This window comes from Dermacentor variabilis, chromosome 5 (genome assembly GCF_050947875.1).
Source record: "Dermacentor variabilis isolate Ectoservices chromosome 5, ASM5094787v1, whole genome shotgun sequence".
NCBI lineage: Eukaryota > Metazoa > Arthropoda > Arachnida > Ixodida > Ixodidae > Dermacentor > Dermacentor variabilis.
This window is the reverse complement of record NC_134572.1, coordinates 118083130-118109352: the sequence shown is the minus strand read 5'-3', so window position 1 is coordinate 118109352 and position 26223 is coordinate 118083130. Positions and strand designations below refer to the sequence as shown.

Here is a 26223-nt window from a genome sequence, read left to right as displayed (position 1 = left end):
AAATCGGAAATATGGTTAAATCAATGGCGTCACACTGACAGCTGCTCGAATGTCATATTCTCCTGTTTTTGAAGCGACACCGTATTGGGAAAATAACATTCTACAATAACAAGAAAGCCATTCCTGCTGGCTGTGAGCGGGGGCTACACCGGGAAAAGACGCGAGACCAAAATACTATAGTGGTGCCGCCGCCTTATATAATTGAAACTCCCGCGCCGCTACGTTGTGGATTAAGCCTTATCTGGCCTAGTTAAAATTTTTATCTGTTAAGACGGACTGCGGAGTATTTTGCAAGTGTCATAGACTGCATTTAGCAAGCTCCAAGAACTTTTAAAGATTCACAACGACCCAAATACGGAAAAATACTTTCAATTACTTTACGTCATGCCAACGTGCCAGCGCTAACATTTCGGCGCGAAATATTAAAAAAGAATGAAAAATTTTGCTTTGATTTTTTTTTTGCGAAATAAATAACATTTATAAACCAAAAATTAACGAAAATAAAGGTCTGAGAGAATAATACGTCAGTGTAAACTGATTTAATTTCTCTCTTAAGTGTCTAATCTTTTTTTCTGCAAAGTGACGGGAAATATAGCTTCAATGCTTTCCTAGTCTAAAATGATTTAGTGTTGCTATGGTACTATAATGTTGCTGAAAGTGGTGGTTTGGCCAGATTGATATTGCTGCTAAAAAACTCGTTTCTGTGCTATCCCTTCACGTACGCCACTCCTTCAGGCATTGTTTGCTAAATAAAGGAGCCTTAAACTGAGGACGAATTATACACATTTGCGCTTGAGGCATGTGGCACGCTACTTTTATTTGGAAAACGTAAAAGGAAGTGCCCGTACGTAGAACTATTATAGAAAAGCCTTTTCTTCTTTCTGTATTTATTTTTTCCTGGCATAGTATATATACTTATAGGCATAGTATATAGATATGTCATGTGACCCCTGGGACACGCCACTGAAAGTTTTTTAGTGACTGCTGGCGTTCTCAAAATGCCCCCTGTTGAAATCTGAGCTCTCAGCCTTTCCGGGAGACGTTGCCGCTTAAATGGCGCGGGCGTTATGTTATCTAGGAGAGACAGAAAGATAACGACTTTGTTTAAAATCGAAGATGGAGTCAGTGGAGGTCCTCATTACAGGACTTGTCTTATCTCCTGTGAGAGCGGTTTATTGAACGTGTTAGTGGGCTTCCCAATATAGCCTAAACGATAGCCCTTTGCACATCGGCGTCGCAAGTATTTGGTGGGAAGAAGGGTCGTTATCACGTTCCCGCTTGGATTACCGCTGATGCGCTCGGCGATGCAGCCCAGTAACGGGTAATTAAGTGACCGCGCCCAAATTCGTTCGGCCTCCTACCCCTAGCTGCCAAGAACGTATATCCAGAGCGGACAAACTGAGCAGCGTTCATCACTACAACGGTTTCTCGTCTATAATTTCACGGTGAGCTGATAGCAGCGCGGAGATGCAAGCCTCGGCTCTTTCCATTACATCGTGCCGCGTATTCCGTAACGGAAACAAAACAATAAACTTCCAACTAAATTCAATTGGGAGAGGGCGTATCATAGGCATATGGGCATAAATAACAACGCACCCTCCTCCCTCCCCCCCCCAAAAGAAAAGAAAGGAAAGGAAAACAAAGAATGAAAATGAAAAAAAGAAAAAAGAAAACGTCATCTATTGATTCGTTAGCTTCCCCTAGATACCTTCATTATTATTTTTACTTGCACGCCACACCAAGGGCGTCACTCGGTGTGGGTCTCCTACTATGACCCGAACACATGTCAACACATGTGTCAGCAGTGTAACAATGCACGTACGGTGTCAACCCCCTTGACGCGCGGCAGCATATGACGCAAGCTAGCCGACTAGCAGACTGCACGCAAGCCAGCCACATGTCAACTGGTGTCCTGCGACGTCAATGGAGTGCATCAGGGACCTGAACCCTCATATCCCAGAAAACCTACAAACTTGTATGGACGTGTGTCACGCTCTTGGCGCTTTTCAAAGGCGCTCTCTTTCCTCCCCTGCGAACCTTTCTGCGCTTTCCTGTACGTCACAGGAAACGCTAGGTACTGAATATTCCCTAGCTAGGGAGAAGCTGTTTGGAGGTTGGCAACGCTGCGCTAGCCGATTTTTGACTGTCTCTCGGCTACCGTACTCGTCCACTCGTCGCGTCGTGCGTCTCTGTTGTCGGTGTTGTGATATGCCGTAAAAGCAGCCGCTACACCGGTGTCTCGCGTTCTGTGGTACTGTAGTACTTCACCGTTCGTCGCCTGTGCCCAGCCTGCGTGCCGATACTGAGCTGTGCGAAACGTTTGTGCTGACACTGGCGTCTATGTGATGAAAGCCGCACTCTTGCTCCGGGATTGCTCCCCGTGAGGCCGCCAGTCATCCCGTAAAACGACAGCGCTTCTACGATAACGAAGCCATCTCTGATCAGCGTTCGACGCGAAGCCGGCTGACATGGAGAACTCCAACGTGGAAGGTAAAGGCACAACGCATGCTTGCAAAGCGTCTCGTTACGATGTCGCGCGGACATGTCACGCCCGCATGACAGTCCGCATATAGCGCGTCCTGCGGCATTTCAAAGCCGTGTTTTCGCGCTTGCTGGGTGTCTCCGTATGCGAGGTCTGGCCCATCCTCCGCTTGCACAAGAACGCGTCGCTGCAGTTTTTCGAAATTTGTTTCAGTGAAGTTAATAAAGAAGCAAAATCTTTCATTTGTTTCGTCGTGCTTTTCAGTTAAGTCAGTCGGAACATTCGAATACTGGAATAGAATTTTCCGCGTGAATGGTATATTCGCGCCTACTGACATTTCCAGTTTGCTTCAGATCGTGCGGCGTGCAACTCTTTTCATAGTCGCGCAGCTCTGGGTCGGTTTTGGTTTTGCCGTTCGAGCTTTACACATGTATCGCTGTGCGCATTTTTTGAAAGAGCATGAACGGAATACGATAAATATAAGACCATGAAAGCCGCATCAAACCAGTATTATAGCCATGTCAGCGTGTCGGCTGTAAGATTGGCTCCACGCTGCTGATACACGAAGGCGTGTCTCCGCTCTCCGAAGCCGCGCTTGCTTTTGGCGCATTGCTGCAGCGAAACGTTGCGGGCAGGGTGCATTTTCGATCGCGATAGAGCCCGATCGTGATATAATTGCTCGATCGCTATTGGCTCATTTGCGCAAGCGGTTGAGCGGAGGCAATCGCGGTCGTGAAAATTGGATCCCGATCAAGCTCGATCGCGATCGAAAGTGCACCGTGGCATTGGGTTTCAGAAGGCCGTGTCAAATCTTTCGGTTCATCACCGTGGAAAATTGTCTATTCGGATTCTTCGCGGCTGGTCGTAGTATACAAGGCAGCCGTAAATGTAGTCTTTTCGTTTTTAAAACATTTTCGCCGTCAATGAAGACTGCTGAGCTGAAGAACAGAAACGCGCACTTTAATCAATGAAAATGGCATCCGCACCATCCGTCAGCGTCATGCAGTGGTCTGTGCGTTATTACGTTTTTGTCTTTCTTCTTGTACTTGCGCCGAAGATAGACGCTCAGAGAGAAAGAAAAACGATAAGACTTTGTGTGGATATATATATATATATATATATATATATATATATATATATATATATATATATATATATATATATATATATATATATATATAAGCTCAGTAGGAATTGGCAAGCTCACTATTTAATTAATTTGCTTGACATAGTCCACCATCCCCCGGTTCTGTACATGACTATTCCCAGAATGTTATCGTTATGTTTTGAATTTATGATCGTTTGTTCATTGGGTGAATGGAAAACAAAGCGTGCTTAAATTAACTCATTTACTTTGGTTTCTACTTGTCCCCGCCGAAATAGCGAAAGTGTCACTTAATTAATTGCAAGACCGACTCGCGATAAGGAAAATCACAAACTAGAACATTTATATGGCCATGATTAGCGGAGATTGATGCCTCTAAATCTGAATGGTTATAGTGTCAACTTGCTCTTTGCAGCCTGTAGTTGTTTCGTTAACCATGTAGGTAGGCCAACGAAAGAGGCGTGGTCTGGTTTTTCGCGCCGAAAAGCCGGCGCTTTTAGCTAATTATGTTGCCATAATAAATACAGATAAATTATATTACCAGAGTACTGTGTGATACCGTAAAAAAAGATGTCGGAGTACTTACTGAAGTATTCAGGTCAGTAAATGGCCGGTAAAGTGCGGTCGTCGATAACAATAGTTCCAGTTCCTTCTCCTGGATTGTGTGGTCGTTTTTCTTTTTACTCCATTCAGCTATGTCGGTTACACTTGTATTACAAGAAAATTTAGACTTGCAAATAATTCGCTTTGCTAAAGGATTTTGGGTTGAGGGAATTGGTAGCAGCAGGGGGCGGATAAGCGTTAGAATAGAAAGAAAGAAAGACGAACATATCCCGTAGTTCTCACACGTTACATTCATTGTGCGTCTGTTCTTTCTCATTTTATATCTATAGTTTCGTCGTCGCCGACGTCCGGTATAGTGACGAAATTGTAAACCTCTTACGACACCATGCATGCCTGTCTGCTCGAGGCGCATAGCGCGCTGAGCTATTTCTGAGTGCAAGCTGTGAGCGGTGTTATGCACTCGAAGCGTTTATACCACACGTCTCCGTGTTTATAGTTTTGGTTACTGAGCTTTTTTTTTTTTTTCACTGAACCACGCGCTTCCAAAGCGCGATCAACTTTTTGGGGGCACGGCGCCAGAGCAGGCAGTTTTACGGGATTGCGGCACACGCATGAACCGGAAATACGAGAAACTTAGCCGGTGCCGTAACAAGGAGTGAAGATGGGAGTTAAGAACACCCTCATTTTTTTTTTTTTACCTACATGCTCTACTATTCGCGGTTTTAGATATATTTCTGGCTAGGTAGTGCTGTTATTTGTCAATGTTCTCGCTAAGCCATGCATAAAAAAAAAATATTACAATAAAATGAAATAATGCAACAGTTTTTTTTTTTACTAGAATGGCGCCGTGAATTTTAATAATTTCCTGCCTTTCCGCTGAAAATAGATATTCTTAACAAAATAAAGTTTGCACCCTTTGGGGCTTATCTTGTGCCACAACGATAATCGTGGTGCCTTCCCGTTTTTGACAACTCTGCGTTCGCTACTTCTGTCGATAGTGCAACGTCACGCAGATAACGCGGACGCCGTTCGTGACCCGGGAGTACCAGGCGCGCAGCGTTAGGAAAAGAAAATGCAGGCTTAGATAGATGCCGATTATTGTTAATTGCGTGACAATTAAGATATGCCCCCAAAGGGTGCAAACCTGCAAACCTTTCTCAAGGGTGTATGCGGTCCACACCGAACGTATACGGTACAGTGAAACTGTGTTCGCGTCTTCAGGCTATCGCAAATACCAGCTCTGACTGCTATCTGAAGTTGAGTCTCGCAGACCCTCGACAGTCCTGTATGTTAACAAACGGACCCCTTGTTACAACCTTTGAAAGGGATTTGCGGTATATATATCGTTATCAATAGGAATCGGGAATCAGTAGAAACTTATTGATTGGGAATTATGTAGGGGCTGCAGCGTTCTCGACTCCGCCGGTTTGGTTGCAAAGCCACCTGCATTCAACGCGATCGCAAACGGTCTCTCCAGACACATGATGTGTGTGTATACCGCGCAAGCGTTTGTCATTAAGCGGTCTCATCTGTATATATACACACTGGCAGCAGCCTGCGGTGTGCCTCTATAAGTATACACGGCAGCCTGCTCGCAATAACAGCGCCTTTGGCGTACGGCTATAATTTAGCTGCGCGTGCGATCTGTCATCTCGTCCGAGTTGATGTAGACCAGAGTGTGTATACGCATGCGTGCCTCTGCACCCACGGAGCTCTTGCACGCGCGCGGGGCCCATCTTACACGGCGGCAGTTTGCCTGCAAGCGAGATGATGATGATGAAAAACGTTTATTTGCTCTATTTTGCAGTGATTTTTGCGGCTTCAGATGGAGTCTTCCATCTTCTCTCCAGGGTCGGTTTCCCTAGTCCAGGGCTCCGCTGTGGGTAGCTGCCCTGCGTGCACGCCTTACTAGTCTTGTTGGACTTTCAGGATGTCGCTGGATAGCATCCTCTCCCACTGTTCCGCACTCGGGTTTTTTTATTATGGCTAGCCCTTCTGTTTTCTGGCAAGCCCATGTGGTATGGTATACGGTTGGTTTGTCTCCACACCATGGGCACTTGCTCTCGTACTGCGTGGGGTAGATCTTGCTTAGCATGTTTAGGCACGGGAATATGTTCCCGTTTGTAGCTGTCGCCAAGCGAGAGGCAGCAGCACCCTACACTGACCCCGATGATTTTGACGATTTCTAATGAGATACCGTTCGACGGGCCGGTGACAAATAGTCACCGTTGGACTGCTTGCGCTAATCCAAGTTTTACTATACCTCGATTGCACTCTAGCATTTATTGCGCTTATTTCTGTTCCTTCTAATCTCTCTCTTCGCTTAAAAAAAACACTCGATCATTATTTTGCAAAGGTAGCTATGCTTGTATAACGACCCCGGCTCTGTAAATTACCTGTGTATTTCATTGATCCACCCATACTCCAAACGCGTGTCTTGCTTATCTCGGTCGCAGACTTTGCAGTTGGCGCTCCAATCAGCTTCGAACCCCGGCGTTTCTGGAAATTGGGCGTTCCCTAAGGTCTTGGCTGCGCGAATATCTTGGCATTCATCATATATATATATATATATATATATCACTTGACACTATTATGTAATAACTCATTATTGGGGTCTTTAGGGGATCCTTAGAGCCTGCCCCCAGTGTGGTTTGTGGTTGCATGTGTTTGCGCTGTAAACAGTTTTCATGTCAAGTATGCACCAACTCGCCCAGAAAGAAGTTTTAATGAAAAAAAAACTGCCCCCAGTGATACAGGGGAAACGAGCGCTTTTGCAAACTGTGACGCACCCATTTAATTAGTCTCATCAAGAAGCTCTCTCTTGTGTAATTTTTAAATTTCGTTATAACAGTCAACAACATTTTACCAAGATTACCTGTCCTGATCGCCTAGAACACCTACCCTGCTGAAAAAGAAAAAAAAATCGCAGGGCCTGTATTATTTTCCTTCTTGTATTCTGCTCACGTTCTTGGGCCTTTCTCCTGCTCCATCCCATTCCCTTCGGAATAGCTTGCAGGCGCCTATACGGCCGGCTGACCACTTTGCTTTTCAATAAAAAGGTTTTCTTTCTCTCTCTCCCTCTTTCTCGACGGGATTCGGTTGTGTACCTGCTAAAGCGTGTAACCTTACGTGCTTTATCATTTGCGTAGGTCGCACACATATATTGACGGGAACCACAGTATTCCAGCACCGCCGGTAATCGATTTTCCTTTAGATACCCAACCATAAGCGTCTTGTGCCTGAATTAAAGTAATACCGACCGAGAGCCCAGACACGAAAGGTATCAGCTAAAGCGGATGGGTCGGAAAGATACCCGACTCACATGCAACGCTCAATTCAATATGCGAGCTTATGGCAAGATATGTTAATTCATCGCCGCTCACCGCCGCAACGACAGCTGAGAAACAGCGCCGGTCGAAATTTACGCCTTTCTCGGTGCACGGTTCAAGTCTGTGCCCGCGCTAACTTCATTTCAGTCGCAGATTGGGGAGGATGTAGGAATAGGCGAATTCGGTGGGGTTCTTTTGGCGCTCGCCATCACCCGCAGCTAAGTATATCGCGTAAGCTTTATCTATGTCATTTCGTTGCGAACAAGAAGTTAAAGGGACACACTATCGCTAAAGAGAGAGAGAAAGAGATAGACAGGAGAAAAGCTAAGTCAGTTTATAAACTCATAAACTATCCTTTCAAAAACTCTAGTTTCGTCAACAATGCAATAATAGGTTAAATATTAGAAGAGAAAATGAAGCTTAAAAAATTTCGTTGTTTAAATTTCGCGTCATAGTGCCATCGCCAGTACGTCAGCGTTACGTCACGGAGTTCAGAGTATTTTTTTTTTTTTTGCGCATTTTCGTAATTCATGACGTCACGGAGTGCTGGGGAGTGAACACCAGGGCGGCGATGCCGTCTGCCGTTCGTTCTTGCGTCTTTACCAATCCCGCCTCTTCTTGGTATTGCATAAGGTTAATGTACTAGTTGTATACGGCTAAAGCTCGCCCTAGTTTCTCTTTAGTGGCCCCTTAAATAATTTCGTTTTAAATTGTATTTTCATGCAGTCGGCCAGTTAAGGCCTAAACGACAGTTAATACCGGGGCCGCATTCTCTCCCGTTGGTGTTGCACGCAAACGGCCGATGGTTTGGAGGGGGGGTGCGGTAGGCATGCAGCCCGCAAGAAGTAAAACTCGCCGTGATTCGATCAAGGCACCTCTGGAGAGACTCGTGTAAAAAAACGCTCCTGCTTGAAAAATAAGCAGGAGGGGGGTGGGGGGTAGAGGGAGAAACTAATAAAGCGACCAAACTTGTTTAGGACGAAAGCAGACCGCACACTGCATGACCGCATGGCCTATACACAGAGCCGCGCTTTATTTATAGTTTCGGCTGCGCATGTTCTTTCTTTCTTTTTTTTAGTCAACTGAACCGATACATATACAGGAGCTGCCTGTCCATTGATGCTATAGTATAGAGTAGGAAGGCCGGTCGTTACAGTAGCCCCACTCCGTCGCACGTGGACCGCTAGCATCGCTGGCAGCCCCGCGCTTTGGTGTTTCCGATAAAAAAAAAAAAGAGTGTAGTTTTGGAGCCGATGTGCCTGTTCCAATGCGAGCAGGGGCGATAGCGCGCTCGCGTGAAGAACCTCCATCACGCTCTGTACATAGTCCGGTTCGCTGTTTTCGTTCTTCTTTTCTGTATTTATTAATTTGTTTACGGATTTATTTATTTATGTATTTTCTTGCGTGTTCACCACATCAGAGTGCCCACGCAGCGTAGATGAACTATCCCGTGTGAACCCGCCTCGTTGGCCCGTGTACTTTGTCCTTGTCACTCGGAACCCCTTATAGCTTCCCAAAGTTAGTCGTATCTGAACCTTCGGAATGACACTCGGGAGGAGCAGCACTAAATCAATTTAGGCAGGTAGATTGCCCTCTTCAATATTTCAGCTCCATGTGCGAGGCCCAAGGACATTTGGTTAAGTGTAGATGTAGTTAGCGATGAGCCAAAGTTCTCCTTTTAATCTTTTATAAATATATATATATATATATATATATATATATATATATATATATATAATATAACCGCAGTGACGGTGTGTGGCGTACGTCACCATCTTTGTTGCGTATACTTTCGCATGGTCGGTTATGTTTGGCGTAGCAAGCGTCAGCATAGGAAGGAGTGCGGGGGGCGATATTCGGCTCTGTATACATCGACCTTTCGTTAACTTTTGAATTTGACGTAAATTCTTCCTTTGTACACAAGTGTAGATATATCCTCGAAAGGACTCGGCGAGAACCTGTCACGTGTCGTCGCGGGGTGATGCATAGCATAGGGTCTCATACTCTGCCGTAGGTGTCTGCACGCGGGAGCTGCAAGCGGCTCGGCTCGGCAATATATATGGCGCAAGAAGCTCGCTTTGGCGATTGGGTTCCGCTTTTTTACGTTATCGCGCCTCGTTCCGACACAACAAAGCCTCCGATCGCGGAATACGATTGACCTATTTAGAATCACGGCTGTGCACAATCCATGCGTAACTAAATTAATGCTTCTCTTGAGCGTCCTCTTAAGCCTCCGAAAAGCTATGGGACTACCGTGTGCAGCCTTCGTGGGACATCAGTATAAGTTTCGTGTGCTTCTTTTTTCCTGCAGCAGACTCTGCTTTCTTTCTTTCCTTCTTTCTTTCATTCTTTATTTTTCTTTTTATTTATTTTTTTGACTGCCTGGCACTAACCGGTCTGTAAGACGTAGTATATAACCTAGACAACCGGAAGGAGCGCCACGTTGGCAAGATAAAGCCGGCGTACATTCGTGCCTCAATCCGTTGCTCCCTAGACAACGGAGCTGGTTTTATTGGAGCGCATGCAGGGCCTGGCCTCCACGTACATCAACTGGGAGATAAACATCTGCGCCATCTGGGAAGCGCCCCGGGACAGATAAGGAGGAGTTAACCGGAGCGAATTCGGAGTGGGACTAGCTATAGTGGTACTCCATAGCGGTCGGTGTATATATATAGCGTAGGAACGAGGGGTTTGTAAAAGGAGGGAACGAACTCTGTTGCCGGAGGGCAAGAAAATCTGCCCGCTGAGGAGTATGCAGGGTGTCTTAGCTATCGTGCCCCAAGATTTGAGAATATGCATTAGCCACGTAGCTGGAGAGAACCAAGGTAATATCGTTTGTCGACGCTTGCAGAAATACTCAAATTCTTATTTCATTGCATTCCGCCTAATTACATAATTAGGCTTAATTAATCGGCTTCTCAAATATTATAATTAGATGAAAAGTGTCAATGAGAAAATTGTAGAGCAACGTGAAAAACTCCCGATACAGCTTTATGTCGCTCAACACCTGCTACGTAAAAGTCTCTTTTTTTTCCCCGAGTGGTAGAGAAGCTCGCGAATACACGCAAGGTTGCCGCGCGACTGGCCTTTCGAGGCAACCTTAGTCTAGTATCGTTGGCTCGAGGCGCACACGATTTTGTTGCGCGAGATTTTGTCCGCCTCTGCGAGAAATCCAGCTCTATGACTAGACATTGTGCTATATCGGCCGCGGACGATTAAAGAAAAGAAAAATCTGCATGATAAAAAGGTGTGTGTGTGTGTGTGTGTGTGTGTGTGTGATGCGCACTTCGTTGTTTTGCCGCCGCTACATCGCAGTATATAATGTTATGCTGAAAATCCTCAATCATAAAATGTGTCGATTGACAGATTGAAGCTACGATTGAGATGAATGAAATAAATCGTCTAGACTATGGTTCAAAGCGTGATTGACATCTGTCGGTTTCATCTTTTTTTTTTTCATCTTTCTTTCCGGTTATTTGTATCATTGTTATCTTTTTAAAATTTATTTCCATTGCTTAAATTCAATTTAACTTCGATTACATGCATGTGTCACTTGGCTTCCTTCCGTAATGTTTTTAATTACTTGTGCGAGCTTTCTCAATATCTCTCTTCTTAGCGTGGCTTGTTTCCTTTTACTACATTCGTGTCTAGTTTTGACGGTCGCACAGACTTGAACGCGCACGCTCAGTGTTCGTTGCTTCTTGTTCTAGTTTCTCCCTTTCTGTCAATATTTTATATATATATACGAACCGCAGAGGGGCGCACGTGAGTGAACATATTTGCTGGTGTGATTATATAGTAAATTTCAATTCACCTCATCCTTAATTCATGGAGCGGCGCAATACAATAGCCGCAAGAACTATGCTACACAATTGACTCATTCCTCAATTAATTTATCGTTGGGTAGAGGCTGACAACGCCCCGTTTTTATTTCCAGTGGCTCCAGTTTCATCATAATCAACATAATCGAACAGGCTACAGCAATTCGTCGAACCTCAGCAAGGAGGCTTGCTTTAACACGCATCGGCGGCGTATAGTTAGTTGACCATCACTCAAATAAACGCGTGACCAGTAGCGCGAGTTCAGTATAACTCACTGTTATCTGCTCATTCGCTGTTATAAAGCGCATATAATATAAACTACGAAAATTGGGCGTACATATATAAGGCTCAGCTTGCGTAGCGTCGAAGCTTCAGGGACAAGCGCTAAATATAAACGGTGTCTTCCATTCACGCTGCATATGATATAACTCTGTCATACTTTGTATATAGGGGCAGTATATAAAGTGGTGGGTGACAGGCGAGATGTTGCTCGCGTCTTTTTTATACGTCGTACCGCCGGTTGCTTTCGAAGCCTAGTCACCACCACGTCGCATGGCGCGTGCATCCAACAATAGCCGAGTTGAGCGGGAAATTTATTGCAATTCTTTTGTCCGTCTGCTCGCGTGTCTGCGAGGCAGCGCCGCTATACGCGATCAATGGCGCAGCGCGAGGGCCTCAGAATTAAGCCTGCAGAATCACTTCAGAACCGAGTTCCTTCGCCTGTCATCCGACCCCCTCCACCCCCGTGTATCAACCTCACATCCCTGTCTTTGACGTTTTCTTATAAAGAGCAGCTCTCTCGAGGCTGCACGGAGAAGCCATTGTTTCTGGCCGCCCGGATGTGCTGCTTTTCGGCGGGCGGCGTCCTTGTTGCAATCAGGCGCCCCTTTGCGAGGCGATTCGCTCGTTGCGGAGAGCGAACCAGAAGTGTCGCTGGCACGCGCCGCTATTGTGAGCGAGCAAAATCAGGGTTGTTCGTGCTGCTCCGATCGTGCCGGCCGTGCGGCGTGACTTTGCGCGGTGGCGGCTTCGTTTCAGGTCCGCGAGGCTGGGGGGAAACTTTCTGTGGCAACGAAGGGAAAGCTACGCGGGGAGGCAAAGCGCGCACAAGTGAGTGCGCTTCTAAAAAAAAAAAAAAAAAAAAAGAGTCCCTCGTTTTCATATACGTTAGTTTAAGCTGGGGAAGAAAAACGTAAGCACCTTATTAGCAACAGCTAAGTAAGATAAAACGCAGCACCGAATGTAAAGGCTTTTCCTTTCCGCGTCTGGGAAAACACGAATCGTCGCGCGTGAAAGCCGCGTCGATTGAGCGCCTGTTAACCCAGCAACCAAAAGCACTGTCAAACGCTTGCGGACTACTTGGTGGCGTAACACATGTACAGCAGGCACGCGCCCGTAGCTTTTCTTTCATTGCCACAGAAAGTCGTCCGCGAGTACAGAAGAGAGGCGCTGGGTAAGGATTAAGTGTGGCCAGTGCGCAATGTGGGTTGTGTATACAGGCTACACGTTGAGTCTAAACGACCGGTCCGCGTGGCACCGTCGCCGACACGGCGAGCCATCTCTTATTACATATGACGTACAAAACACAAAAGAAAACAAGAAAAAAAAGGGGGGGGAAACGGGAACCACTGTAGGATCATTATCGGTCAAGCGATAGCTTCCCGGTGTTATAGGACCGGCCCACAAAATCGCCACTTTCGATTACACTATTACGCTGTCTTCAGAGGATCCGGCCCGATTTACATCGGCCGGACAGTAGGGCGTCCACGCAAAGCAGGGATGAGCCAAGGTCAGGGGGGGGGGGGTAACATTTGGGCGTCGCACGTGCACGTTCGTTGTCTGGAGAAATGATCCAGTTTCGAGTGTCGAGCCAATACACACGGATGCTGAATCTGTTTAGGAGGCGGCGCCTGCACACGAGCACGGCTGCCTTTGACCAACACGCTGTGTACTCCACAAGTGTTGTTACAGGGTAGGGGTCACTCGCCAGAGGTTAGTGAACTCGACGCGGTGATCGACTCGGTGGATATGCACGCGGCGTTCTGCTGCTGCTCGCGAGGTCCCGGGTCCGATTCCCTGCCGCGCGGCGGTCGCCATTCTGGTGGAGGCGCAATGTGGAATCAAGCGCTGGCGCACACTGAGCATTGGGTGTAGTGTAGCCAGCAGGTGGTCGAAATCAATCCGAAGCCCTCTTATGCGATATTAAAAGCCGCCTGTTGCAATAGCGTAATTCTATAGTCTTTTAGCTTAATTATCCGGATAAGCGGACATAGCTTGCGGGGGAAATCGAAGCACACATTTGAATAATTAAACGAAATCGCTAATGACCTTCTTCATTAATTACTTTGCGGCACATGTTACGATTTACGAATTGTAGCTGGTGTGTTTGCAAGGCTATACACTTGGTATGAATTTCCGGAATGACACCAGTTTGGAGATACACGTACCATAAAACTCGCCGTGAAAAATGCACTGTCCCACTTTCTTTTAACGAAACACTCTTTTATGCAGTGAAACACAAAAGTAACTGGAACGCACATGTATTTCGTCCCACACTTTGGTAAATATCTCGAAACTGGTGTCATCCTTGAGAGAGAAGTCATAAGCGAAAGGCAGGGAGGTTAACCAGGCTGAGCCCGGTAGGCTATACCCTGCACCGGGGAAGGGGGAAAGGGAATTGAAAGAGTAGAAGGAAGAAGTGAGGTTAATTTCAAGTGGATGCGTCTTGCAACCTCACCGGCTACATTCGTAAATTGCAATAGGTGCCGTAAAGTAGTGAATTATGAAGTTAAATAGTGAATTTATGTTATTTAGTTGGATATTTGTATCGATTTCTCCTGCTACTGATGTCCGCCTGTTCGAATGATCCATACGAGAATAATGCTGCCTTTCACAGGCGATTCTTTAAAAAATTCCGGGAAACTTCAGAATGATCTTCCCGTATATTGGGCCTCTTTCATAGCCGCACAGTGTTACTTGGGGACGTTATCAATCAGTCAGTCAGTCAGTCAGTCAGTGTTAGATACGGGACCTTTTTCTGAGCCCCCTTCGAGTTCCCCAGACCACATCGAATCGCAGCACAGCTAATTGAGAAGCGCAGAAACACGGAAAGCACATTCCAGAGGAGCGCACGTGCAAACAAGTTGAATAGCTCCACCGGTGGCGTACGAAGTGGGGGCCACTTCGTACGCCACCGGTGGAGCTATTCAATGCTTGACTCTTCCAGAAAGCGAGGGGATAGCCCGGCACTGTTCCAGGTAACGTGAGTCCCGTAGCCAGACGGCTGTGATGTACCGGGAAGGCCTGGCAGCGTCGCACCGGCCGCCTTTGAAGATGGCATTTGGAAGCCAGCGAGGCCATACCGCCGGGAGTAGGGGGCCCTCGGACAATTGGGGCCCAAGCGTCGTCCGCCCGTCCGCCTTTGAAGAGCGCATTGCAAGTCAGCAAGGCAAGACCGCAGGGAGCCGCCGGGTGTGACACCACCGCTCGGGCGCCTACCATTGGCCGAACATGACGCGTCTTCCAGACCTCGAAGGGTTTAAAAGACGCAGACCTAGAGGATGCCAGAGATTCCTAGAGCATTCCCTGATTCACCTCTCTCGAACTTCTTGCCGCGGGCCGCAGCGTCCGAGTTGCTGCCGGCCCGTAATGACTGTACGACGGTTACTTGACTCTCATCTCACTGTAAATAATGTAAAATAAACCTCCCAAGTGTTTCATCCCGAAGTCCGTCCTCGACTCCTACATCAGTCAGTCAGTCAGTCAGTCAAGTGTTAACACTGCTGCTAGTGAAGCAAAAAAGCAGTTCGATCACACGCACCCACAGTGTCACACTCGCACGCATGCACACATGTGCCCGCACGAGATAATGGCGGCGGCGAGCGAACTGCCGTCTGCTGCTGTTTTCACTTCTCTCTTTCTCTGCGACTTTAGAACGGCTGACCGGCACTGATCGATATTGCGCAAGAAACCGTCCTTCGCGTGTGCTGGTATGCCGAAGCAGAAGAGCACGTGTGTAGAAGTGTGCGCTCGCGACCCGAGATAACGCCGGGCGCGACGTAGGAGAAAGGGGAGATAGCGGTCGCAAGTTGCGGCGGCGCATGCCTTGCCTCATCGTCTGAAAATGCTCGGCGAATGCGCGTACACTTCGGGGGTCACGTCAACCTACCGGCGCGTGGCTGAGGGTCGCTGTTATTTATTTTTTTTTTTTGATTTTTTTTTTTTTGCTTTCAGTGAACGACGTGTAGAAGTAGTAGTACCGAAGTGCTGTAAATAATATATACATCTGATAATGATAACAAAAATCGAACAAAGCGTTTGCTGATGCAACCGTCTGCTAAGATAAACCCGCACGTTCGCCTCTCTCGCACGGACGTCATTCATTGTGCGATAACTGTCGTTGAGACATATAATTCAGTAAATTTTACTGGTTGACTTTAATTACGAACGTCAACACGACTCGTGTTCCTGGAATTGAAACCGATGAGTGCTCATTTTGCTTTCATTTAGTGTAGGAGTCCTCAAGTGTAGCGGTACAGGTATTAAAAACATTCCTTCCTCACGTATTTGGCGACAGGTGCTTGGTGGAGGGATATATACCGAAAGCGCTGCGGTATAGTCTCTGGCTTCCTGCCACAGTAGACTTTGGCTTGAGCGTTCACCGGTTTCAGATCCATAATTGCAGCATATGTGCACTAAATATGTCATTATGTAGTTGTGCTTATTTACTTTACTTACACTTTAGACTTTAGGAAGTGTTCTGGGACCCTTGCTGTTTCTTTTATATATAAATGGCATTGCCTCTGTAATTACTCCTGGAACTCAAATTAGGTTATTTGCAGATGTTTTATTTCGTGAAATCAGAGGTGTACATGATCAGGCTGAGTTGAAGTCTAATCTCATTAATGTATCTATGTGGTGCACAGATTTTGGCATGACTGTTAATGCCGATAAAACTGTTTATCTTTGTGTAACGCTTAATAAAACTCCTCTTAAATATACTTATAACCTGACATCTCTTCCTTTGAAGCAGGTTACCAGTTACAAGTACCTAGGAGTGACAATCACTAATAACCTCTCATGGATTCTGCACATTGATAACATTTGCTCTTCAGCTTTCCGCAAACTTTGTTACCTAAGACATAAACTTTGAAATTCTCCTCCTAAGGTCAAACTTCTTAGCTATTTCACATTCATTCGGCCTAGGCTTGAATATTGCTCTATTGTTTGGGATCCTTACACTAAAGTTAACATTAAAAAGTTAGAAAGGATTCAGCAAAAAGCTGTCAGGTTTATCTATTCTAAATTTAAGTGCACTGATTCTCCTTCTGAGCTCATGAAAGCTAACAACATTAAATTGTTTGAATCAAAAAGAAAATAATGTCTGAATTTTTTAAACTTACTTCTTAACGGTAAAATGACTATTGATCAGACACAGTTTCTTTCCCCTTTGGCCACAAGACCTGCGCGACATTACCAAACACACTTTCTAACCCCTTACTTTGCGAGAACAGACATTGAAAGTTTTCATTTTTTCCGCGTTCTGTGATTGGAATAGCCTAACAGAACATTATGACGCACTGTATGACTAGATGATTATGTCTTCTTGCGTTCGTTCCTCAGGTACTATCATTTTTCTTTTCTTGTTGTTGTTCTCTTTTTTGTGTAATAGAGATATTCTGTAAATTGCCCGTTCTGCTTGGACCAGATTGGTCTGCAGTATGTAATAAATAAATAAATAAATACTTACGCAATATTTGTTGGTTATTATTGCATGATTTCTCATACCCGTATAAAATGAACAATTATTTGTTATTAGAGACCTGTGAGAGAAAAGACCGTGGAGCTCACTATTCATGTCACACTCCGAAGGAGCTACGGATATGATGAGGTAGGTAGAGTGGCAAATAGTTTAATACTTAGCTTGAAGAAAAGGAAAGTGTAAAAAGAAAATGAGTAACACATATGCATTGTGCGAATGAACATTTTTGCTGCTGCTTTTTTTTTTTTTTTCAGCCTATAGGCGTGTAGGCTGGAAGCATGTGATACAGCCCACCTGCGCTTGTTCTACAAATGAAAAAAAAAAAAATGCACTGCCGCGGCTGTGCTAGAAGAAACTTTTTTTTTCTGATCCCATATAGTCTCTAAACATTCGGTCGCGAGTGTGCGTTACCTGTTAGGGGCTCGTGGTCAAACAAACCAATACATCTAACTAGTACAGTACTACGAAGCAGCTCATCGAAAGTACGTATACGGAAAGAGCTGACAATTGAGAGATATATATTGTACGTACAGATCCAAGTTGTGTGAACCGGGATACTGCACCGTCTTGTGTTCTCTAGATTGCCACCCAGAGGTCGTTTCTACTTTCCTTTCCCTTCTCTTTTTTCCTTCCTTTTACGAAACCGCGCGTACAAGTGCAATTGACAGCGATCATGTTTGGCCACCCTCGCTCTCCCTTCGCTCTCCCTCCTCCAGGTCGCCTGCCGCGCGCGATCGACGCGACAGTGATCCATAAAACTGCGGATCGGTGACACGACCGCGCGCGTCGATCGCTTCCGCGTGGTTATGGCTGGCTTGGCTTGGCTGGCGGCGGCCACATCTGTCTTCGGCTGTCGCGTAGCGTGATCACGGCCCATCGGATACGGGGGGGCCCCCGGTTGACGGGGCGGGCCCATTCGGCCCCAACGCGAGTCCCAAAGCAGGCTCGCGTGGCCGCAATCGCACCATCACTTTTCTGAGCGGGACCTGTGATCCGAGATGAAATTGAACCCAACTGTGGCTACGGGCTCGTTCCCGGCGCTGCCGCGATGATCCGAGAGGTCAGCGATTTCGGTTCCTTCCGCGCTGATGGTCGCTGTTTCTGGGCGGTGCGAGAAATTTCGGGAGAACGTGCGAGGGATAGAGGGCGAGAGAGAGAGGGGGGGAATGGTGAGACGTATTTGGCCTATTCGCGCAAGTGTGTATCGCGTCAAAGCCGCGCCTTTTGTGCCGAATCGACCGTTCCGACTAAAACGCATCCGTGTGGACTCGCATATTTCCTCTTACTTTACGTATATTCCTCTTATGGAAATGATGTAGGCTGCAGTATCGTTTGTGCATTTGTTTCCGCGTGTATGAAACGGAAGGCATGTGTAACTATGCGGGGTCCGTGTATGGAAACTGTTTCACCGCGTGGATTTTTTTCCTTCGAAACGGGCGGGCCCTAACAAGTGTAAACTGGGATGCATAGCGCAAGAACGACACAAGGACAGAGCAGGAACACGGGACGAGCGCTAACTTTCAACAATTGATTTATTGCAGCTGGTGAGCATATATATACTCACAGGGAAGCCACTGAAAGAGACACACTTGAAGGGAAGGAAGAAGGGAAAAGCAGTCATGTGACTACTATATATGCCAAAAAAATTCAAGCTCTTTCTTAGGTAAAAGAATAGACGGCGTCGTTCTTGCGCTATGAATCCCAGTTTACGATTGAACCACCAACACGGCCAAACTTCTTCCCTCCTAACAAGTGGCCCACAGTTGGGGAAAAGAAAGAAGGAAGGAAAAATAAAGAAAGAAAATGACTCCGGGCTTCCCGTGTCTTCTGCAGCGTCTCCACTTTCCTTCATTTTTTTCCTGCCTCTAACAGAAACACGACACTCGAAAAAAAAAAAAATGAGAGAGAGAAAATTGTGTGTTTATTCTGGCGATGTTGTTTGTGCGCGTTCGTTTTTCTTTTTTTCATTTTTCTTCTCCGGCGTATCGCAACAAATCGGCTGTACAAGGACGTGCCGTCGCTCTTTACTCATGAACGTAAAATATCGACTACTCGCGCCAATATTACGCTGCCGCTAAAGCTAGACGTATGTCGAAGTCGACTGCAGCTTTCAAAAATATTTGAAATCTGCGTAGCAAGGAAAGTCGTGTAACACGCTCGACTTGAACGTTTCCAGAATTCCGAATTGTTTTTTTGTTTTTTTTTTGCGCAGGTGGTTCCGTATGTTGTATACACATCGTTTACTTATTTATTTATTTATTTATTTATTGCCTATTCAAGAGGAAACTTTTTGTAATTTCTGCATTCTTGTGTTTTGGCTCGCTTGTTTATATACTCCGAAGGTATATTCACTCAGAATAGTCGCCACTTCATCATACAAAAACAAGGAAAGGGGGGGGGGGGTCCTATTTTGTAAGCTTGGCGCCCTGGGCTAGCATTCCCGCCGATCGATCATCACCTTTGGGGATAATTCCACTCTAGCGTGATGTGACGTAACGTCCAGCGCGCGGCGTCTCACTGGTCTGTCGACCGGTGCCCTGTTCGCTGGGTTAGCCAACTTGAGCGTGTCCTGTAAGCCGCATCCCTTAAATTGCTGACCGAAAATACGGCTTCTGAGTGAAAGTATACTCACAAAACTCAGCTGTGGCTTCGATAAAGCGATAGCTGTGACTACAGCCCCTCCATCCACGCGCCACCGCCGTGCCTGGATGGAGGGGCTTTAGCTATGATGGGGTCAGAGACCATCAAAAGAGAGACAATACCGTGAGTCCATTTTGACCGTGCACCTTTTGTTAAGCGTGTACAGGTTGATAGGGCAGTGAGATAAGTACTGTCATGAAGTCTTGCTTTCGCGCAGATGCAACGTTTCCTTTTTTTTTTTTTTTCACGCTGTGACATTTTAGTGTCGACGTCATCGGTGGCGTTCTGCGTTTGTATGCATGTAAACAGAGCTGTCAACATTCCGTGGGCAAATGCATATACATATGTAGCATTCTATCCGCGGTGTAACAAGGACGTTCGTGATACAGTGTGGAGAAAAAAAACACACAAAAAAGCACCTTTATTGATACCCAGAGCAGGTATATCTATTAATGAAAGATTAATACGGGACCGCATTCTTGATCGATCACTTTTGGGGACATCCCTCTCAGCGCTCATTGATTGGCTGAGCCATGGCGGAAGCGGAAATGACGAAGTGAATATCGAACTTTAGCACCGCGGACACATGTTATTGCGTAAACGTGCCACGGGAATACGGCAAGATGTGGCCGCAGGTGTCTGTCTGTTTGTTTGCTTGCGTTTTGTTTGTTTGTATGTTTGTTTGTTTGTGCACAATGGCGACATCTTGTAACGCTACACGTGCTCAACCGCGCGCCAGGAACCTTATCGTGCAGGACGATGGCTAAATTGGTTTCCAAGAAATGAAAGATACGAAAATATATTCGTGAGAGTTACGTCTTTGCGCGTTTACGCTCGGTGTAGCTAAGCCCGTAGTACAGTCGATCATTGCGACTAAAAACAGGATGTCGCCACGAACGCCGATGTGTTTGTTTGTATACGCCTCTAATACAGTGCCGCACGCTAGTACTTATCGGTTACGCTAAATCATATACGCATACGGGCTGTTCCAGCTAACACGGAGAAAACTTGTAAAGAAAAAAAAATAGGGGGGGGGGGAGGAGTGGAGCCTTCTGTACGGATGGAGCCAACTGCATGCATGTATGTTATTCGTTATTCGCAACCTCCTGAAGGAGCCTCCGGTGTTTTTTGTTCCTGTTACGGCAGTAATTGGTACCGATTAATTCATAAACATTTCACTGTTAGCTTTTTATATGGTCACAATGTCAATGCGAGGTTTGCAGAACAAAATCTTTAAACATCGCTTTCAGTTGTTTGCGACGCTTACCGTGTGCGTAGCTTTCTTTCTTTCCTTCCTTCGTGCTTTCCCTTATAGGCCATAGTTTAACATATGCATATGCGCTGTATCCGTGGAACGAGGGAAAGGGTAAATGCGGTGCCGCTACTCAGCGGAGCGCTACATGCGTGTATTCTTTTGTTCCCAATTTTGCTTCTTTCCAGCTCGTATATATCGTTTCATTCCTGTTGGTGCGCACACGCGGTCCGATTCATGGTACATCCCCTATTGCGGATGCATGCGTTCCCTGTTTAATAATAATAATAATAATAATAATAATAATAATAATAATAATAATAATAATAATAATAATAATAATAATAATCACCGTCGTCCTCTTCGTTTCGTGCCTTGTCCGCTGTTAAACACGGTCTACAGCTACGCACCACCTACTAGCTCATTTGAATATTGTATGATGTTTTAAGAGTGGGCGGTCGAGTACTGCACGCGATGAGGCGTATATATCACGTGTAGCGGAGAACGGCCGTAATTGAGGAGACGTGCGTATGTGTTGCAGGCCGTCACGAGCTTTCCTTTCGTTTTCTCTTTAATTTTATTTTCTTATTCTGCGCGCGCGGGGGATCGATATTACGAACCTTATTAACAACCCCTTGTAAAGGGCTCGCGTACTTCCAGCACATAGTCGTATCGAGCGATTCAGTATACTTGGCAAGAGATGCTGCCATGACATGACCCTTTTCGTATAGTTCATCGTCAAACCTCTCCTGGCTTTTTTTTTTTTTCTTCTCATCATTCGGTTTAGTTTTTATTTCGATTTTAATTTGCTTTGTTCTTTTTCTGTGTGAACCCTATGCAAATAGCATTCGTTGGGCTACCGTTACCTGGGCAACGTGTTGTCGTGGATATATATACAGGCGCTCTTTAGCGATCTTCCTGGCAGCAGCAGCAGCTGTTGTTTTCGAGCACAAATTCGATTTTGTAGTACTCAATTTTGCTGCAGATAAGAGACATACGATAGTAAGATACCATATTATACAACGTATCATGTTAAAAAGAGCCTGCATCAACTAAGGGCTTTTTCATGGTTATATACGTTGTCGGTCTCTATAGATATTTAAAGAGCTACGCAGATCACCAGATCGACATAGACGTTCCTTTAACAAATCATTCTTGCTAATGGGCGCTGTTAGCAGCTTTCCAAAGCAATAAAGGAAAACACGCTGTATCAGAGTTGCGACCAGCTCTTTACACTTTGTGCGCGATTTAGAATTTTGCTGCAGCTCGGAAATGTATATGCCAGCGTTCGAAACACGTGGCGTCGATGACTTGACTTCGGCTCCTGCAATTCATTCGACATCATACAGTACACAGAAGCATGGACTTCTAGGTTCGCTTCTAGGTTATATCTATACGCCCTCTTTGAGCGTGTTCGTTTATGAAGGCTCCATATATGTGGGGCTGCGATGGGGACACCGCCTATATGGGCTGGCTCAACACGTCGCAGCAGTTACTCATGCATAACCTCCGTAGCATAGATATAGCCATGCGCGTGGTATACCTTTCCAGTGACTCAGCGAACCTGTACATATAGAAAGCCGTGAGCAACGAAAAAAAATATATATATAAGGGGACCGAACAGCGCCGGGTGCGAGGTGGGTCTGCGGAGGCCGACTTTCCATGACGTCAGGCTCGCTCAGTGGGCTTGTCGCCGTAGCAATGTAATATAGTATATAGGGCATTTTAGTTTTGGTTTGTGAGCGGCCGTCATCCTTGACTTGTGGTTCGAACGCTTTCTTCTTCTCCTTCTCTTCTTTCGCAGAGCGAGATCGTGCCGGGCGAAGGCGATCCTTGAAAATCGCCCGCGCTGATCATGATACCGCGCTTGTGCACAGTTCGCGAAATCGGTCACAACGTGCCCGCTTAAGCAGAGAAATTCGCCAACAAGGTTGGGTTTCTTTCAAAGTTCGCGTGAAAAAAAAAAAAAAAAATACGCGCGCGAGAGTTGTTTGTGTGTACACTTCGTCGGAACACGCAGCTATATACTTCGTGGCATTTGAAGCCGAGTAGAGGGCACACGTCGAGGGCGCTCGACGGTCTTCTTTTTTTTTTTTTTTTTTTTTTTGCCGCGGCATATGTGACGGATTGCTGCCATTTCCACGCGGGCACGTGCATACCTTTGTCGTGGTTTCTACGAAGCATATCGGGAAATCGCACGTACAGCCGAAGGTCGGCAGACGCGGAAGCGCTGTCCTCGTTCAAACCGAAGCGAACGCAATTAGAGAAGCCACGTCCTCATCAACAACGTCGACTGTATATGTATAGGTTGTGCCCGAGACGTCGAGAGTAGAAGCCACAGCTATATGTTTTTGCGGTGGCCGGGCGCGCCTGCACGGTAATAAGGTTGAGTATGGAATAATAAAGGAGAGAGAGAGATATATTGCGATCGTTTATTGTATAGTGTTCCCCGTGTCCGGCGTCTTGTCTCTCTATATATAGCCTAGCTTCGTAATCAAGAGTTTCCTTGACGAAGCTGACCAAGGACTTCGAGAAATGTGGCTCGTCAACCCTTTGGGGAGCCATCCAATCTTCCCGGGCTTTCCCGTGAGTTTATAGCCGGAGGAGCGCGCGATAGCTTTTCGTATATATGGTTGTTTGGCTGGGGCATTCCCAGGAAGCGCGCCTGTTATTGGAGTACGCGCGTTGCATTTCGATCATTTTGTCATCCCTTCCTGTGTGGGTCGTCCTTTTGTCGGTCGCGCCAGTGTTCGTCGTCGGCAGTGCAGGACAAATCCGTCCAACAGTTCATTCTTCTTGGCCTACACATTGCGTCTTATAGAAATGACGCATGCTTCTTAGTTTTCTGTGAAGGGTGTGTTTGTGCTTGCCTCGTGGTTGTTGTTTGGCGTCTGTTTAGTACCTTGGATGGGCTTATGGAAAAGTGGTGTGGAGGGTGGAGTGAAATGATATACGATATAGTGTTTTCTCTTTTATACACAACAGAATTTGATGACAGCCTTCTAAAACAGCATCCTAAGGCTTCATCGCAGTTGCTGAAGATTTGGGTGACATTATACCTTCCTATAGGATTATTAGAAATCGGCGCGGAGAGCTTCCTTCAACGACACCTAAGAAAAAGCTCGCAACGTTTATCGCTATCAATGTTGTGTCGGTATACTTATCGGGAATAGATGTATCTGCTTATTCTTCAGTTTGTTTATGTTATGTATAGCCTTCGCTGTATACAGTAGTTTCCACCACCGTTGTAGGTTTCAGTATGAAAGATGAAATTCTTTGGTTTTGCGTGCCAAAATGGCGATATATGATCATGAGGCACGCCGCAAGTGGGGTGGGTGGGGGCTCCGGAATAATTTTCAGCAGAAATTCGCTTAAAACTATGCCCCCGGTATCCGTCGGGTTATCGGCTCTGATAAATCAGCGCATGCGAATAATCTCAATTTAAGTAACGCCGACCGCATATCCTAGATTGTAAAAGGTGCTTCTCGTGCGTTGAGAGGAGTGGCGGATCTTTTCACTTTTGCGGTGCAGTACGATGCGGTAGGTAGCATTGGGCCACACGGTGTATGTATACGAGAAGCGCTTCCGCTGTTAATACCTTCCTTCCTTCAGTGCCTGTCGTATGCCATGCTATAACGTATCGAAAAAAGAAAAAAAGGGCACCACAAGGCATCGTTATTTTGCGACCGCGGATGACTAAGTACGTATTGATTTCACGCCAGCAGGCAACTGTAGCACATTACCCCAGTGTAGTAGTCATCGGTGAAAATTTCATCAAGCGTTCCCGTTCGTAGCTGTCCTCACTGCATACACACCGCTCTCTGGCGCCTATGTGTGATATGTCATGCATGGCCGCATTCGTCTAATGGCCGTGACGCAGCGCCTCGACATGCACCCCCCGAGCTCTGGGCCTGCCCCCCTTTCTCCCTCGGCTGCTGTGTCCGCGGCCCAAAAGCACATTGCCGACGTTGAGGGGGGGATTTGTCTGGAGATGTGGGAAGGGGAGGAGGGGCCAACGTCATTGCGCGGCGGGAGCCCCGTCTATTTGTGGCTGCGTCCGCAGCAGACGGGCCGGTCGACGACCCGTTGTTGCCCTTATATAGCGTTAAAGAAAAAAAAAGGAAAAAGGAGAGAACGGGCGGAAATCGAAGACCCCACCGCGTGTTCCCCCACCGGCAGCCTCCCCCCCCCCCCCCTTAGCCGAACCTTGTGACCTGTCCATGCAGTATAAGCAACGTGGGCGTCCGGCCCTTGGCTGCTATAGCATGACGCTGATTTGGAGCGCAAGCTCTGGGCTTTCCAGTGTCTCGCACAAACACGGATCCTGTCCCGCCATGTCGAGAGACAGTTAAGTTGAAGCTTTGAATAACGGAGGCTTTCGACAAAGCTGCAACTTGAAGCTGCAATTTGGTTATGCTGCTTATGCATTGTTCTGGATAAACGCGCTGTTGCGCACAAAACCTCAAAGCGCGACGGAACACGTACATCGCAGAGTAACTGCCGAACAGCTGTTCCCTAGCGCATATACTGTACGTCCTTGACCCGATAAGCCAGCCCGGCGAAAAATGTATAGGCGGATCACGCTGTTGAGGAAGTGAGCGTTCTCTCGTCACCTGAGCGAGGGGTTATGGAGCGAGAGTAAGGACACGGAGAAAGGTATTGTGTCGTGGCGCCTGCAGGCTTCTTAAACGTATATTGTACTATTTATGGCCGGGCCTATCTATACCTTTGGGTACGCATAACAATCTCGCAATGGAATAGAATCTATCGTGTGTCCCAGCTAAGGTTAGCCAAGCTGTTAACAAAACTAAATTTAAAGACACTGTGCAAGGCGCAATTATAAGAGCTGTACTGTGTTCGGACGTCGGAGGTCTCACAGATGAACATCGCAAGTCTTAAAATCATATCCAGCGCCGTGTTTTTTTCTTAATCATACTTTTTTCTTTTTTCTTTTTTTCGTCGAAGAGCTTGTCTAACGTTACCTGGGACACTCTATATACGAGACGTGCTCCTGCGCTAGAGATTATGCTCGCGACTGAACAGGCGACGTTGTGACGTGGAGGGACACGTGATCCTAACGATCTGGCTATCATTTGGCCGATGCCAGCGGTAGCCTCAGCCCTGGTGCTGGTATGTTGCGAGACCGACAGCCTAATTGATAAGAGTGTACGTTCAACTATTGGGGGCGAGAACTTACGGAGTCGCCATCTGTCGGAAGCACCCCCTTTGTGTATGAGGGGTCACGCGGCGCGCTACTTATTGGTTTGGC

At 46.5% G+C, this 26223-nt stretch overlaps 1 protein-coding gene across 2 annotated transcripts in view; it reads left to right on the top strand.

The window, feature by feature from the left end:
* Nucleotides 1-1786: 1786 nt before the first annotated feature.
* Nucleotides 1787-26223, top strand: part of LOC142583103 (uncharacterized) — a 90419-nt gene continuing 65982 nt past the window's right edge. The window contains exon 1 of one of the 2 annotated variants that reach the window (XM_075693417.1): nucleotides 1787-2490. In XM_075693417.1, the coding sequence (XP_075549532.1) occupies nucleotides 2469-2490 (22 nt within the window). In that variant the 5' untranslated portion in view covers nucleotides 1787-2468. The remainder of the gene's footprint in view (nucleotides 2491-26223) is intronic. The other variant, XM_075693419.1, reaches the window with a different exon arrangement.